This window comes from Malurus melanocephalus, unplaced genomic scaffold (assembly GCF_030028575.1).
Source record: "Malurus melanocephalus ecotype Western Australia unplaced genomic scaffold, MMel_1.1 scaffold_105, whole genome shotgun sequence".
NCBI lineage: Eukaryota > Metazoa > Chordata > Aves > Passeriformes > Maluridae > Malurus > Malurus melanocephalus.
Window position 1 is genome coordinate 314,974 of NW_026623337.1, and position 17,149 is coordinate 332,122.

The 17,149-nt window shown below is 40.4% G+C and overlaps 2 protein-coding genes across 5 annotated transcripts in view; one reads left to right on the plus strand and one right to left on the minus strand.

Moving 5' to 3' along the window:
• ARHGAP10 (Rho GTPase activating protein 10) overlaps positions 1 to 5,874 on the plus strand; it is a 137,957-nt gene extending 132,083 nt beyond the window's left edge. The window contains exon 22 of one of the 2 annotated variants that reach the window (XM_057369181.1): positions 4,897 to 5,874. In XM_057369181.1, the coding sequence (XP_057225164.1) occupies positions 4,897 to 4,985 (89 nt within the window). In that variant the 3' untranslated portion in view covers positions 4,986 to 5,874. The remainder of the gene's footprint in view (positions 1 to 4,896) is intronic. The other variant, XM_057369180.1, reaches the window with a different exon arrangement.
• A 4,068-nt stretch (positions 5,875 to 9,942) lies between these two features.
• NR3C2 (nuclear receptor subfamily 3 group C member 2) overlaps positions 9,943 to 17,149 on the minus strand; it is a 188,166-nt gene continuing 180,959 nt past the window's right edge. For 2 of the 3 annotated variants that reach the window (XM_057369178.1, XM_057369177.1), the window contains one exon: positions 9,943 to 13,767. In XM_057369178.1, the coding sequence (XP_057225161.1) occupies positions 13,612 to 13,767 (156 nt within the window). In that variant the 3' untranslated portion in view covers positions 9,943 to 13,611. The remainder of the gene's footprint in view (positions 13,768 to 17,149) is intronic. The other variant, XM_057369179.1, reaches the window with a different exon arrangement.

Genomic DNA, 17,149 nt, shown 5'->3' on the forward strand with positions numbered 1-17,149 from the left:
AATTTTTTATTTTTTTTATTTTTTAATCTTCAATTCAATTCGCCTTAGGCTGCGCCAATATTTTTATTTCCCAGTTGTTMCAGGCTATATTATTGACAGCACATAACAATATAATTCAAGTGGTTGGAGGCAAAGCTTGAAGAGTTTGCAGCTGGATAAGGGCACATATGGGAAGAAGCAGAGTAGGATCTGAGRCTGAGAGAGACATATGCTGGCTGTGTATGTTGTTGTTGAGGCAGATATTCCCAATAATCAGGGAAAGAATAATCAGAATGCCTGGCACTGAAGTTTTGCCAGCCTTGGAGCCAAGTGTTATTAAATTTCTGGTTCTTGAAAGACTGCTTAGAAGTCAGTAAATGGGAATTTCACTTGGGAGAAGTGTTTCAGATAGGTTAAATGGTGTTTACACAATAAAAATTCCTTGGCAGTACTGCTAGCAGGAAGGCTTCCTGAAAACTTGTCAAGATAGCTCTTATCAAGGCTTTTTACAATATTTAAAATCCGATTTTAGGGGAGAGAAAACATGAGGGAAACTGAGAGAGTGTTTTGTTCCTCAAGGAAAGTGGGGCACCCATCGTCCCCACCATGTACAAAAGGAACACAAAAAGCCATGTTCACACAGCCCCTGTCATCCCCATCTCTCTCTGCCACTGTAACAAAGTGCCAGCCTTAGTTAATGTCCCTGCTTTTGACTCCAAGGCACTYTCTGCCCTCTAATTCGTGCTGTGGTTTCTGGACTGTCTGTCTTTATGGTCCTGCCCATCAAGGGTTTACATCAGAGAGAAGTGGTGCTCCCAAAATACTCTATTGCACTGTATGCAAGGTAGTCCTTGTGCTGAGGTGGAATGGCCAGAGAGCTACTTCTTTGGGCACGTTTCGTGTGGATTGCAGAGCACTTGAAAACATTCACGGGAAGAAGACTCCCTGATTCCTAGCCCCATGTTCTGTCCACAAGATAATTCTGCCTCTCACAGCATAATTAAGGGAAACAGCAAGTTTTGAAATTTCAAATTCTGGGCTCACCCTAAGCGTGGTAAATGCTTCTATATCTCTGCGATCAGCTCAACCCATAGGGACTCTTTCAAAAACCTAGAGGGATTCCTAAACACAGAGGGCTCGCAAGCACATTTGGTTGCTTTAATTTAATTCCCTCATGAAAAATTGGCCAGCATGATTGAGTTCTATAGAAGTGAGATCTCGTGTTGTGGTGGTTTTAGCAGTGAAGTTTCTGTTGYCCTCAGTAATCCTCATTTATGTTGCTTTTTGCAGTTGTACTCTGAYTGACAAAATAGTCCACGAGAAAGGGAGGCTCTCTTGTGCCAGGCTGCATGAATGTTAGATTTGCTCCCAGAAAAGCCAGTTTTCCCAAAGATGTGGAAATCGGTGTGGATCAATATTTGATTCAGTCTTGCTGAAGATAGTGGCACCCAGGCAATGAACGAATACTGCTGAGGAAATGAGTCTTGCTCTTACTGTGGTTGAGATCTGTGAAACTTTTGAAGTGCCAGACCAGAGCAAAGTCTGCTTATGGCMTTGGGTCTCTGGGAAGAGCTGCTTGCAAATTTTATTTMTTTTCAGTTGGATAATAATAGCATWGGCAATATYAAAGCTATTTCCTATGGAGAATACAGAAAAGTAAGAAGCAATGCTGCAAATGCCAARTTGACCTGATGGTGTTTCTTGATTTGATGAAATCAGAAAATCRCCCTGCAAGTTGCAAGTCTATAGATTTTGTTTGCCCATTTGAGTTGGAGTGATTGTTCCACAGCMCTTGCTGTCATGTTAATGCTCAGATGTGCTCCTTCTCTGCACTTTGCCTCCACTAGAGTGAGACTGCTGAAATGGCCTTGCAGCAGGTACTGCCCACTGTCCCCCTCTGAGCTCTCAATTTGGCTGCTGTTTCCACTGTCCTTAGAGGGGATGGTTTTTAGTGGTCGTTCTGTGGTTGGTCTTGTTGTGCAGTTTTATTATACAATCGTTAAACCTTGCTGAAAATATTCAATGTTTAGTTCTCTGCTCTGCATCTTTTGTACTACAAGTGTTTTCCCCTCCRGTCCCTTACCAACATAAGCTGTAGTCCTGTGGGATGATTGCTCTAGTAAAGAGTTGTAGTTTTAAGGCCAAGTGTGTAGTTCCTGCAGCAAGGTATTTTTAAATGAGGCAGGCCTGAGAAAGTGCTAAGAACTGTAATCACTSTTGACTGAGAAGGAATGACAGAAAGGGGACACTACCAAATGCCTTCTCTTGAGCAGGGTATTTTTTTCAGAAATAGGCTCTGTCCTGGGTTTAAGCAGAGCTGTGCATGATAGAGGAATGGGGTGTGTGTGGGTAAGTGGTTTTGATTTTAAAGGAATGCYTGCTGTTGTGTGCTGCACTTCTGAAATGGATTAGCAAAGAAAACATTCAGGATCACCAAAAGAAAACATTCAGAATGACATTCAGGATCACACTCCAGGATCACTGGAGCTTCAGGTAGCTTTTCATTCGGATGGTGCCCTCATTAATATTGTTTACCTGCAGAAACACTCAGGGATATGTGTGGGTATCCTAACCCTTCCTGCACAAGGTGATTGGAGTGGGGGCAGAAGGCTTTCCTGATGTGACAATCACCATAGCAGCTGAACATCAAGAATTACATTTTGCTGCTGTTTTTTTTTAAAAACAAAGATCTCTAGAAATGGTGGCCTTAGTTGTAATTGAGTGATAATTCCTTCTTCAGTCTTCCTAGGGTCTGAAAGAACTGCCTGCCCACAAGTGGAGTCCTGAGCTGTGTAATGCACATGTGCAATATTTCATCTCCCAAGCCCAGAGCTCAGTTTGTRCCAGCTATGTCTCATCTTCTGGGGTGAAAATGGCATTTGCCACTCAAACCCAACTGCTGGGCCATGGTGCACTCCCCRAACGTGCTGCAGTGGGCAGAGTTCACCATTATCTTATCAAACTTGTTTAGAAAATACTTCTTTGGAAATTTGCTGTTGAGCGATGTGATTCAGCACAGCTTGAGCATTTCCCCCCCCCGGGTAAATTTTAGGTACATTTTAATTTCAGCGTGATCCCCTCAGTTTAAACAGGCCTTTGATTTATAGACACTCACATGCCAATGGTATGTACCCTCTTGGCAATGGAAATTAAGATTAAGCACCAAAGAACAGGTAAAACTTTCCTACTTCCATGTTTTTTCATTGTTTTTCTTCCTAATCCGTCTTTTTTTCCTGAGTTTATTTCCTGTAATACAGATGTGCTTGGTAGGTATGGGACACCTCAGGGAGAGGTTTGGCTGGCTGCTGGTGCATTTGTTGGAAATGTAGAATTACAGCTTGTGAAGGGAGGTTTGTGGTGGTGTCAGCCATGCAGTTTCAAATGCATGTGTACTCTGTAATTGTGGAGTATTGATGACAAAGGGAGAGGAGGGTCTGCTAATTACTAATGGTAATGTAAATTACTGTGTGAGCACACATCCTAAAGGTAATTTTCTATGCACGTTTTTCCTCYGAAATCTTTCTGTTGAGCGCTTTTATTACAAATACAAGCCCAGACTTTTGTGCTGAATAAACTATCAGTATCATTTGCAAGCASTTTTGTTTTCTGGGCTCCTTGGAGTTACAGCTGTTGTTTAAAGCATGGTTTCTGAGCGCAGCTGTCTGACAATAATAGGACACAAGGAAGAAAACAGGGGGGAARTATGTTTTTAAGTGCTCAAATTTAGAGCCTCACAATGCTTTTGGAAGTGAGACTTAACATGTTGCTCTCTCTTAACTGTTATTTGCCTGATATGTAGAAGGCTACAAATATCACATTCCTCAATGTGTTAATGTGTTTTAAATAAAGCATTGACATGGCTGGCAGCATGTTTCAGCATTTGTCTGATGTCTTCCCTAAATACTGTCTGTCTCAGAAGCRCCGTGAGGATAAATTAATACCACAGAGAATGTCGTAGGTTGCTAAAAAGTGTGGGATTTTGCAGTTACATAGGTAAATAGGTATCTGTATTATGTCCTCAAAAGACACCTCTGAGGGGAATTTGAGGACTTATTAGTCTGTTTTCMAAAGGAAGGAGGCTTATGCTTCTTTTTTAACTTCCTGTCAAATGCGGTCAAAATATATATACAGGAAGTCAGATTTCATTAGTTCTGCTGCTCACTGAGTAACTTCTGGGGCACTGAGAGTCCAAGCTGAAATATTTCTTCTTTTAGATTCATGGATACTCTTGCATAAACTTTGGGATCAGCAGTGGTAAATGCTTAGGGTGGCATAAGGAGCCATTCAAGCCTTTTCTTTGTGTTTTGTGAATTGCAGTATGGATTTGAATTTCACAGAGAGGATTTAATCAGAAGGAGGATTCAGATTTTGTCCACTGGTCACTTCTAATAGCAGCACTAKTCTGAGGAGGTGATACTTAGAGTGACATCTGGCTCATTTGTATTTCCCCTATAATCCTTTCCTTGCTTACTTTTCATGCCAAGTGAGGTCCTGGCCATAGTTCTGTGGCTCTGAGCTTCAGGATTCATCARTTCTGCTAAAGACAAGTTTTCGGTCTTGTTTTGCCCCACCTACTGAAAGTGTTTTCCCCTCTGTATGCTATGAATTCTGACTTGTCCCCTAAGGCACAGATTTTTTTATTTTATAAATCTGTCCTAAACTCCATTAACCATTTCCTTAATCAAGTCTCCTGCACCTAAAAGCCATTTCACCATGTACACTTTGCAGAAGTATATGATGAAGTATTTAAGTCAAGTGAATAATCCTCTTTATCTTCCCTAGCCAGATTCTTATACTGGTCATTGCAGCTGATGGGATGTTTTTATGGATGCTTTGCCTGGTGTCATGGAGCTAAAGCTGAAAAGTACGAATTCAAACATAAAAAGATTCATTAATTCTTTTTCTTTTCTTTTGCAGTGCAATTTTCCAGAGAGCCAGGATGGCTAGAAGGCACGTTAAATGGCAAGAGAGGACTTATTCCACAAAATTATGTTCAGTTTTTATAGCTTTGTGCATTGAACGCCAAGAAGGTGTACATGGTATCCATGGATTTTTGTTCTAGTCACTTGTCTCTACTTTTGTGACTGCTTTTAATCAATTAAGAGCTGGACTATGGATTGAAGATCCTAATCTGTATAAAGACATTAAGTGTTGCCAAATACAAATCACAAAAAAAAAAGATTCTTTGAGGGTTGGAATGGGTGGGGGGACAAGAAAGAGGTTAATTTTTCAATAGGGTGCGTTTTTTTTTTTTTTCTTCTCAGTTGTAAAGAGCAGTAGTGGTATGTTTGTTTGCAAGATTAATAGCTTTTGAAGTCAAGTGTTTGGCTGATCTGTGACTCAACTTAGTGTCCTGGAGATTATGCTTTGATAACCAGCATTTTTRACAGAATGTGGGGGTGGGGAGGCACTGGAACAGGTTGCCCAGAGATGCTGTGGCTGCCCCATCCCTGGAAGTGTTCAAGGCCAGGCTGGATKGGGCTCTGAGCAGTCTGGTCTAGTGGAAGGTGTCCCTGCCCCYAGCAGGGGATTGGAACTCAATAATCTTTAAGGTCCCTCTYARCCCAATCCATTCCATGATTCTATGATTATTTTAGGTTTGGAAGATACTGATGGATAAAAAAGCTATCATGCTGGCAATTAAATTATATTTCAGAGTGGAATAGCCAGTGCAGAACAGACATCTGTAAGTAAAGTAATAGTTAYCAAGACATGACATTTTTCAAATGTCTTCAAAGAGCACATTCGTTTATGTTGCGTGTATGATTTCATTTATTTTATAAAGATAAGACACATGAACTTTTATTACAGGCTCCTATATGTCATGGTTCCTTTGCTACTCAAAAATATCACTGTAAATGAAATAAAATGTTATTTGTTATTTGACTTGTCATTCCTATGTTGCAGAGCATTTTGCTCTGGTTCTGGGAGTTGTGGCATGAAATAATTATTGGCAGCTCTATGCAGTCAGCCTCAAGCAGGCTCCAGAATGGATGGGGAGCTTTCCTCACTKAAAATAGGCAACTCTGGAAGCTCAAGTCAAAGGGGAAAAGAGCTCTGGCTATGATGCTTTTGCATCCTGGAGAATTCTTGCATTTTATCTGTGTTAGCTGCTCATTTACCTTGCCTGTTCTTCCCTGTAATTGTCAACTGCAAGGTCTTACTGTGTCACAAAATGTGTGGAACTTTGAAAAAGTTACATGCAATTTATCATTAATCTTTTTATTTTTCTCTCCTTCAASTCAAACTGGGAGGCAGTGGAGAGGAAGCAGGAAAGTGTGACAGGATGATGTGCTAATAGAGGCTCACTTATTTGTTAAATTGGATTCCATGGATTTTGAGTCATTTACTGCAGCTCTACTTAGCTTGCAAGTTTTTCTAACAAATGTGATTAGTAAACCAGTTAATGGTTAATACTGCCTTGAGGCTGGGATGGCTTTTTCCCCCCTGAGGATTTAACTCCATGCCATTAATTTGTTCCTTTGCCCAGACTGCACAGACCATTGGAGTACACACAAATAATTTCCAGATGGAGCGATGGTGGGCCAAGCCAGTACAGCTCTCCAGTGCTGACCCTCACTGCTGGGAGGAGATTCATTTGGTGGATTCCTCTGGTATTGGAGCAGTGACTCTCTGCCATACAGCTTTCAGGCAGTTCTGGTCTTGGCTAAGTGACCCAAGCACTGAAAATGACTTCTGACTGGAGGAGATCAAGTTCTATAATTTGCTCCCTGATTCAGTGTTAAGGAAATAGTTTCACCAGTACTTGCAGCAATAGCTTGCAGGTTTCCTTGCTCAGATTTGTTCACGTGGCAAAGCTCTCTTCTGGCTGGGTCTAGTGTTGCCTGTGGGCCCATGGCTCTATCAACTCATCTGTGACCTTAAAGATTTATTCTGGAGACAGGATGGTATTTMTGTGCCAAACTCAGTTCTCATGGCTACCGGTTGGTAGAAAATGTTGAAAGAAGAGGGAGAATATAAATCTTTGGTGTTAGCCTTGCAGGTGTGGCAGCTAGGTATGCTGGCTTGTCAGATGGTGAAGCTCTGATAACTTGAAGCTTACAAGCTTTGGAAGTTGCTTCCGTTTGTTTTGTTGTTKTTTTAAACCTGCAGTGCATGTTTGGTCTTGTTCTGGCTGCTGTCTCCCAAAATTCTCTGTGTGTTTCTCAGCTCTAGCTCTGTGTGGTGGGGTTCTTTCTCCTTCTAACTGAGGTTGTTTAAAAAGGCAGATATATAGAGAAGGAATAATAGTCTTAGTGTCTCTCCAATCCAGTCCAGTGACAGTATTTCACCTTTAGGTGAGAAGTTTTGAGACTCCTGTTACTCCTGGAGCCACACAGAACCCAAACAAAAAGAAAACTTTTCTACTGAGAAGTGATACACAGAGCAAAGGTAACACTAATCCCAACTTTCTCACGTCCTAGCCGTTGTCTGAAGGCAGTGGCATGAGCTGAGCCAGATCAGATCTGGCTTTCAGGCTAACCACAATGCCTCTGAGGAATTCAGTTGTGGGAACTGCTACCCACCAGATGGGTTTCCACATCAGCCCAGTTACACCAGTGCCAAGTCCAGACTTGCACAGCCCAGTAGCCACAGCACAGCTCGTTCTTCATCCTTGCTGCTGAGCGCCCTGGAAACAATGCCCTCAGTACTGACAGCTTGCAAGTGGAGATAAAATATGCTAAAATTTAAAAAAAAGATACATAGAAAATCAGGCCTTTGAGATTGCAAAAGCTAAAGCTGGCCTTTAGGGCATGCTTCTTTTCTGTCTTATCCATGACTTGGTAGATTTTGGAGGAGCAGAGTACCATGCTGTTGAGACAGGAAGGACAGGCAGTCYATTCTGGAGGAAGCTGGTTGCAGGATCCTTCTCTTGGCATGGCAGCAGGAGTGCTCATTCTCCCTAACTCTGTCCTCTTGCGTGAACTGGTCTCCTCTCACAGCTTTGGGCACAGCTTAATCCTCAGGACAGGTTCCCCTCCCTGGCTCTGTTTACTGCGGGCAGGGGCACAGACTTGTGAGTTTTCAAAAGCTGAGGCTGCTGGCCACGAATGCATGACGTGGGCTGAAAATTAGAGTGTGAATTAGGAAAAAAACCCCAAATGTGCTCTTTATGCAAAACGGCCTTGTGGGGCCAGAGACTGACTCCCTCAGCCTGGGGATTAAGGTCAAAATGTGTTTGCTGAATAATTAATGGCCAAGCTGAAACTCCTGCCTAGCTGGGCTCAGCAGAAATTTATAGCCTGTGTTAGTCACTGGCCAGGGATGCAGCTCTGCACCTTGGCCAGCAGCACTTGCACTCTGCTGGGKGAAAAGCCCTGGGGTTTTCAGGCTGCTGAAGGTTGTTAAGAATTGTCCCAGCTGATCTTTGTGGCAGGATTCCTTCTGATGCCGTCTTTTATGAGGAGTGAAAGAAAAATCTCATTAGTTGATTTATCTGTCCTGTAATGAAAATACATGTTCCTGCCACACTGCTTGCAGCTTTTGCTACGCTAGCCTCTGTAATTGTGTCACAGAAGAGACTCGGGCAGAAACTTGCCTTCTTTCCTCAATGCTCCATTCCTTGTTCTCTTAACCCATTTCACAATTCTTACCTGGTTTGCAATATAAGGAGAAAAGTTGCTGACAGAGTTGCTGTAAATGCACCAGTGCTGAACTGGGTTTCACTAAAAGTCTTCAGTGGGAGTTTCATCTTTTAAGCTTAATGTGCCTTGGACATTGTTTTCTACATCAGTCWAAGAGTGTGCCCTCATCTGTCCTTGCAGTAGCCACAGGTAAATGCCAAATAAACTTCACCCTGTCAACATCTACAATTCAAGTAAGAACACTTCCAAAACCGCATGGCATGGCATGGTATGTTTTACCAAGCAAAATCTGTGACAGGAAAGGGCATTTTTTCCCCTCCTTCCTTAGTCAGATTGTGCTCCTCRTGAACTCCCAGTTCCTGCAGATACCTGAGTGGCCCAGCCTGAGGTCAGGTTACAAGTTTCATTATGTTTTTAAGTAGCGATAGCGTCTTCTTATTTCTAGAACAGCATATGACAGATACATCTGCTTGTAAACATATGGGAAATTTTTCTTAACACTGCTGATCCCCTACTATTCTTTCCTTCTGACAATTCAGCAAACACAAAGCAGGTGCAAGGATTTTTTGGCAATGAAAASTTTATGTAACTTGTTATTAAAAGACCAAAGTGCAATTAAATGGTGGTCTTATACCACAAGCCGGGCTTTGTGCAGAACTTGGTGGTGAATTTTTGTGAGAGTGCCCAGAACCAACCCAGATACTTAGAAGGGGAAATAAAACCCCTGTTATCTTCCTGTAATTACAACTGGAAAAGGGCTGACCCTGAGAAGGCATGGTCACTTGGGAGACCTTGTCTGTATAAAATAGTGAATCCCTCTTGCCCTGAGAGAGATTCTAGCTTTGGTCAATGGGTACWGCAGCAGGAGGTTAACAGAAACTGGGGCCCAGAGCAGTCAGGCTGCTGGAGGTCTGTTTATTCCAGTGGGATGTGGTTTGTGCCTGGAAGAGTTGTCAGCACGTTGCTGGTCAAGCACAGGGACCCAGGTGAAGTGACCCACATTTCCTCAGTGTTGGACATTCCCTGTGGAGCAGCGTGAGAAGCTGCTCCCTGGCCAAAGCTGCTCATGTGGTGACACCCAGAGTGACAGAGCTTGATGGAACCAACTCTCCAGCTGTCTCAAGAAAAGTGCATTTTTACAGTGCATTTTAAGCTGCTTCATGCTGAAGGGTTCACATGCACGTTAAATGGGGCTCTGAGCACCTGGTCCAGTGAAAAGTGTCCCTGCCCATGGCTGGAGGTTGGAAATGGATGATCTTTAAGGTCCCTTCCAACCCAACCCACACTYTCTGGCTCTACATTGTTCCTAGATGAGCAGAAGGTTTGTCTCCAAGGATATCACTGCACCAGCAGCTAGCTGAGATTAAAATGCAAGAAATACTTGCAATCAAACCAGTTTAATTCATATATATTTGTACAATTTGTATAAAAAAAAAGAAAAAAAAAAGGAAAATAGGTACTTGCAGACATTAACATAAAGACCAAACAATATTTTCTATTTATTTAAAAAGCTTTAAACATACAGAAGCAAACCCCTAATTATAAATGCATCATTATGCATAGATTTTACTGTTTACACCATACTGCTGGCTGCTTTTATTTTTCATCCAGGAATCTATTTAAACTCCAAGAATTCTTAAACATTCCTCTGAGCTTCCTGGCCTCGAACTGCTGTCTATCTTATCAAGTCATTGACCTCCAGCTGAAAACATTGCTCTAAAAAAAGTCAAATCTTCAATAAACAATTAAAAGTGCATTAACTGTAGAATTTTTAATTTCATAAATGTTTAAACAAGTCAGTGAAAAACACCACCCTGTGAATTAGCTTTTTGCATTATTGATTGTAAAGTATCTTTTTAATAAGATTTTGATATTGCAAACTTTAGTCTTTTCTATTTTACTCTGTGCAACTGCTCAGTCACACGATGTGTAGTATTCCTGAAATACCCACTGCAGTACATTACACTATTTTACATTTTAACTGTGTATACAATGCTCTTGCTGCATATCCCTGTTCCTTCTTACAACAAAATAATTTAGCTCAATGAACAAAAGCCCACTTCCTAAAAGCTGTCATAGTTTGTCTTGTATTTTGCAGGAGACAAATGCCTATTCCATTCTAAACAAATTCAAAAGAACGTAATGAACTTCCCAGTAGCTAAAAACTAGGGTTGGGTTTTGAGGTTTATTTTTTTTTCTCTGTACACAGGTTTAGATAAAAAAAGTGATGGCTATTCTGCTTAAGTGTCCTTGATAAGAGAATACTGCCTCTTACAACATCTATATCCAATTGTATCTATTACTTCAATGATCTCTAGCAAAAAATAATAATCAATGAATGGTTTCATAAACAACAGGTGATTAAAGTAAAGGATTTATTATAATCTGCTTACAGTTGTTTGCAAAGACAGACATACGTTTTTGCATAAAGATATAAATTGCTTTTTAAAACTAATTTAGTGTGTTTAATTATATGAAGTTTCTGTGAATTATGAATTGTACCAAACCAAGATTAAAAGTAATAAGGTACAAAAATAGGAGCAAACAGACAACAATTTGGACTGGGACAGGCATTTAACAGTGAAGTGTAGAATATGGCTTTGCTATTTTAGTCAAGCAAAGTTACTCTGAGACAGAAGAGGAGGCAGTAACTTTGTTAATATAAAAAGCTGCTGCAGACTGTATTCACCCAGAACCTGGCTTTGAAATCTTCTRTTTTAGACTTTTTAAAAAAAAATAACGTAAATTAAAAGATGGATGTATGACTGTGTCTTTACTGTAAACAACCAGTCTGCATGCTGTATATCTCACATTGGAAGTTTGGCTTTCATATTGCTGTGCAGGTCAGTATTTAAAGATCTGCCTATGAATTAGACTTCCAAAATGCAAATAATATATGTATGTATATATTTATATATAAAAAACCTCTCTGAATACAGTCTTTACAGATTACCCATTGCATAAGGCAGRTGTCATTTAAAAAGACAAGTAGCGCTGACTGTCTTCAGTGCACCACAGTGCACCTCAAAATTTGGGTTCAGAAAGGGTGTAGAATTCTTAATTCGACCACCATKGACAAGAAGTGCTACATTCTGATTGGCCAAGGGACACACTATAGCTCAAAAATACCAGTGGCACCCGGAGAGAACACTACAGATTAGGACTCTGAAAAACTATTCTATTTAAACATGAGCATATGGTAGCAACAGTTGAGCCTCAGAAAAGTTCACCTGTCCTCTATTCTACTCCAAAATTTTGTATTTGCTTATAAATTGTGAAACAGTGAAAATCACCTCAAAAATTCTTTTCTTTGCAGTCTTATTCTAGAGAAAACATTTTTGAGACAAAATCAGACCAACTGAGTTGAACTTGTAGTGTGAACGTTTGTCTTCACAGATGTATCCTGATTATTACAAAAATGCTTACAAAATTACAGACAGTTTTAGCTTATCACAAAAATTTCTACTCAGCTTATCTGCCCATATCATCCCTCACCATCCCTCTCACCAGTACAAATCTCTTTGATATACTTACTGTAATGATCTGCATGTTCCCTTCAGCATAACCAGAAATCGCTCTCCCCCATCTGAAATAATAATCTGACCTTTTAAGATGTTTCATATATAATATATTCAAAGGAAAAAAAAAAACAAAACTCAAAACAAAACCAAAGCCAAACTATCTGGGAACTCTTAATAAAAAAAAAGAAAAATCATTCAACATCTTGCTCACCTCCATTCCCCTGAGAGAGAAAGGGAATAGAGGGCAAGAACTCGGGAGATCATTAAGCTGGCAAAAGCTTTGGAGAGAGATCGTAATTTGTCTTGTTAAATGAAACCTTGGTGAAGTGGCGAACACAACAACGTGTAGTTTCCTACAGATATATGAAGCAGGAGTTCTAAGATGTGCTCAAGTCACATACGCTTGCAAGAGAGACAAAAAGGGAGAAAAATAGAGAAATAGAAAGGCTTAAACACAACTGAAAAGGTTAAGCGTGGTTATTTACAACAGATACTGTAGGATGGTAAATTAGATATGATGCTAAAAAAGGCACAGCTTTCCCTTTCTTAAATACACTGTAAACGGTTCATTATGCATGCAGAACATTTCACTTTACAAAAAAATTACCTTGTTTGTTTAGACAAAGATAGTACTTAAATAGTCTCCAGCAAAATAGAGTTCTTTCAAAAATACTTTCCCGTTCATCCTATTAACCATTAAAGATTTTTTGTCTCATTTACAAAAGTTCCTTACACCTTATTTCAGGTCCTTCACAATTTATACATACAGCAATGTACAGTACAGCAAAAGACTGCAAAAAATTATTTGTAAAGCCAGCACAATAGATACTATAAATTGATACCAGGGCATTTGTTTTTCACATCTTATCCTTTTGAATTAAATAGTAAATGGACACTTAACACAGTGTATAGCATCTATGATGGGATAACATGGGATAACAAATGCCACAGGTGGGGATAACAGTATTCCACACCAAATGTTCTGTTATTACTTTACACGTTAGGGTTTGTGTGTGTGTATATATGTGTGTATATATATAGTTTTTGTTTCTTTTTTTTTTTTTTTTTTTTTTTTTTTTTTTTTACAAGAAAAGAATATTAATGCCCCATATTGACTTTACGTTTTATGTGCAAACCAAGGGTAAGCTTTAAAAAGTTCTCATTAGTTCTTGAACCCTTTTAAAACAAGCAAACAATACCAGAAACTACATGGCATATTTAAAACTCCATCTGTTAAAATATCAAAATCAAAGAGTTATTGACTAGATATGGCTTTTCATCCAGAGGAACAGGAACATTTTCTAAGTGTTTTAGGGTTATGGGGTAATTTCCAAACATCTAGGTCTTGCCAAATCCGAGTCAACTGCTTTCCATTCCCCCAAACCCTTCATATGATTTTAGACTATTCAGAGACTGCTGAACAAGTGTAAATAGCATGTTTAAAATATGGTTTCTTGGGTCCTTCATGGGTGTGGAATAACACAGGGAAACTTAAGGCAAAGTTCTTCCATTTAAGACATTTTCTATCACTTCCTGTGAAAGTACAGGGGCTTGGCATTCCCAGATTCCACCTTTGGTAGCTGGTCACTGATGATTTCCACCAGCATGGCTGGAAACTCTACTTTCAGTGCCTGAGACTCTCGGAAGGTGTAGAAGCAGAATTCCAATAAGTCACTAACAAGCTGAAATACAGAGAGAAACAGGTTTTAGGAAAAACACCAACATTTTTGCATGCAAACAACAGCTTACTGGTAATTGATTATTTCCAAGAAACAACATCTTCCTCTGACCTGACAGTCGGTTTACAGGGGCTATAAAGTAAACAAAAGAACTCAAATGCCAAAGGGCTACTTGGCTCATTAAAAATCAGCAAACGAGGAAAACCCAAGATACCATGGATTTGATTTTTCAGCCTAGCTGCACTTTTCCTTTCACTARCAGCAACTGGCCACCACGAAAACTACAGGTCTACAAAAATAAAGCCTTCTGCCCACAGGGAAATGATCAGCCATGAACTATTGTATCTCTCAACTTCAGCTGGATACACATTCATTAAATCAGATTATTTGGTTAACTTCAGCGTGTTCTCCAGGGCCCRTGACCTACAAYTGCCAGAGCAGCTGATGTTTGCAGYTCAACAACAYGACTGCTGCRTCACACGGTGGCATTTCAGGTTTTACAGCAACACAATCTACAGGTTTTTTGGTGGCTGTGACCTAAATGCATCTCCTAAAGCCTGASAGTATGCTGGACCCTTCCCAATTTTTAAAAAATGTGAAGGAATGAAGCACGTCCAGGTTTCAGTGAGTATGAACTTCCGCTGCAGTTCACCAAATCACTGTGTTGTGTGATTGGAGGAAAGACCCTCTGCTATTTAAAAATTCAAGCATTAAACAGTTTAATTTCAGTGCCTCATGTCCTGCAAAGGACTCAAACAAATTCTACTTGTGTAGTTTATGAAACACAGGTTTGTAATTTCAGTTCTTATCATGCAGARTTGCACTCGGCCATAAAGCCCCTGTTAAAGACAGAGCAAATAAAAGTGGAATTCTGGGAGGCAGAAAAGGAAATGAATAAAAAAAATATATGGGCAGCAGCATTTCCATCCTGTAGCACCATACCTTATTGCTCATTTTCAGGACTTTCACAGCTGTTSTTGCAAACGTGAGCAATTTATGAAGATCCCAGAGAAGTGCTGAGATCACTCAAACACAGGACTTGCTGCTATTGAGCACTACATGAATCTGTTTGCTGGGGCTTAGTTCATTCCCCATGATCTGGCATGACATGAAGCAACGCTAATTAATTTAACAGATGCATGCTAAATAAGAAGCATAGGCATAATCTGGTTTTCAAAGGAAAAAAAAATGCTGATGTTCAAAGGTTTACTTTACCCACCAGGAGGAGATTTTTATTGCATCTACTGTRTGCCAAAAATACTCCAAACAGCACAAAACCAAAGTGAAGGAAACTGTGTCGTGGTGTGATTGCTGCTCACTCCTCCCTGCCTCTGGCATCAAACACCAGCCCTGAGCAAAGCAAACCTTGCACCCAACACAGCCTTGACAATGACCCTGTGAATCTGCTGCTTTTCCTAAACTTCACATCCTGAACGTGAGAGGGGGTTGGGGTCACCTCTGTCCCACTGCCTTCTGTGCAGCTCAAGCAAATTCCTGCCTCATCACGCCCATGTGGAGCCTCTGGATTCAGTGAGACACATCACAGGAAAGCCAACCTGAAACTACTAATTCTGACTTCTTCACAAGCTTTTAGTAATACCAGGTATTATGTGTGGTGAATACACAGACAAGGGAAAATGAAAAATAACACTAATGAAGGAAGCTTAATCTATTCTGTTCAATAAACAAGTCCAGAGGGTGAAAATCAGGATGTGATCATGGACACTGTCACAGCAGAGCATACTACGAATCTCAACATAGAGGAGAAAGGTTACATTTACACGACAGTTTGAAAGAAAATCCTTAGAACCCTCCTATAATATCATACTTGGGTTTGAAGCCCTAAGGATAACGTATTTTCTATACCTATTTAGTGTGCTAAAACTCTTGCTCCTCTTCCTTAAGCTGTTTGCTTTAGCATACTTGACAATAATCATCCACACAAAGAAAACAGGAGGACCAGGAACATGGGATTGCAGTCAGGATCTTCAGCCTTAAAAGCTGCATGGCTTTTGGGGCCGGGAAAGCATTAATTTAAAATAAAGAGTAACAAATGTGGGAGAAAAGAAGGCCAGCTCAGAAGTACTAAAATGTAAACACTGTGCTAAGGTCAGACATAAAGCTGTGAGAGCAAGGGCTGAGTGCTCTTTCCTGCAGGTGTGTTCTCGTCCACTTTCAAAGGTACCACCTCCCTGCCAGCCCAGCAGCCTTGGCACAAGGATGCACTAATGGGATGGAAAACTCAGGTTCCATGGGCAATAATTTTGAAAATAAAGTCCTTGCCTCTGCATCCCAAGCAATATTTGTCTGATGTGGTTTTGATTTATGACAGGCAAATAATTTAGATGGTCTTTTGCTTTAAAAGAGAAGTTCCCTTTTCAGTAGGGATATCAAAGTTTGTTTTCTTTTGGAGCACACGAGCTCTGTCTTGCCAATGACTGAGGCACCACAGGTGACAAGGTAACACAAGCCATCCAGCACCTCTGGATGTGGCTCATGAATTTCCTGGATCAAACATACTCCTGGTTCTTCTTTAAAGCTTTGTAAAATGCCTGTGCTCTGAGAACTCCTGACTACACTTTAGCTGACCACTTCTACTCCCTGCTTCTGGTGATTTATACTGGAAAAGCTGACACATCCCCCAGTCCAASAGTGTGACAGACAACTCCAATTTAGCAGTGACAGTGGAAGCACCTCTGCCTCCACAAGCAGTGCAATGGTGACTAGAAACATCTTTGCTTCTACAGTCCCAATTATTTCAGCTACTGAAACACACTTCTGAAGAGTTACAGCTTGGCAGTGCAGTTAAGGCCACAACTAAAACAATTCCCAATTCCCTCGTCACTACCCTGCAGAGTGTGCTGCACTTCAAACATTTTCAAGGCTACACCAGTCTTAGCAATTCTGAGAATTTTACTTAATCAATCTTTGCATTTGTATGCTGTATTGAGCACCTCTGAGAAATAGGAGTATTAATCAAATGTAATTTTCTGTTATTAGGGTGGGGTTTCCATAAAATTGTCTTTTTCACCCATACTGTTCTTCATTATTAAAAAAAAATGAATCCTTTAATGAAGTCCCCAAARTTAATACAGTCATAGTGACCTTCGAGCACTTGCCCCATTTTTACAGCAARAAGAATTTATTTTAGTTTGGAAATCTCACCATGCCTTTGCATTTCCAGAAACGGTAGGAACTGTTGGATTTGCAAGGGTGCACATTTCCATGCTTACTTTTCTCCAAATTCTCTCAGAATCTCTGAGTGTGGTATGAAAGCCCCCAGTCACTTCTCTATSAGGAGCATCTCTGTGATTAAGCCTACTGAGATAGCAATTAAGACAGCAGTAGGGTAACAACACAATGCTGAGTAATTTCTTCCTATTAT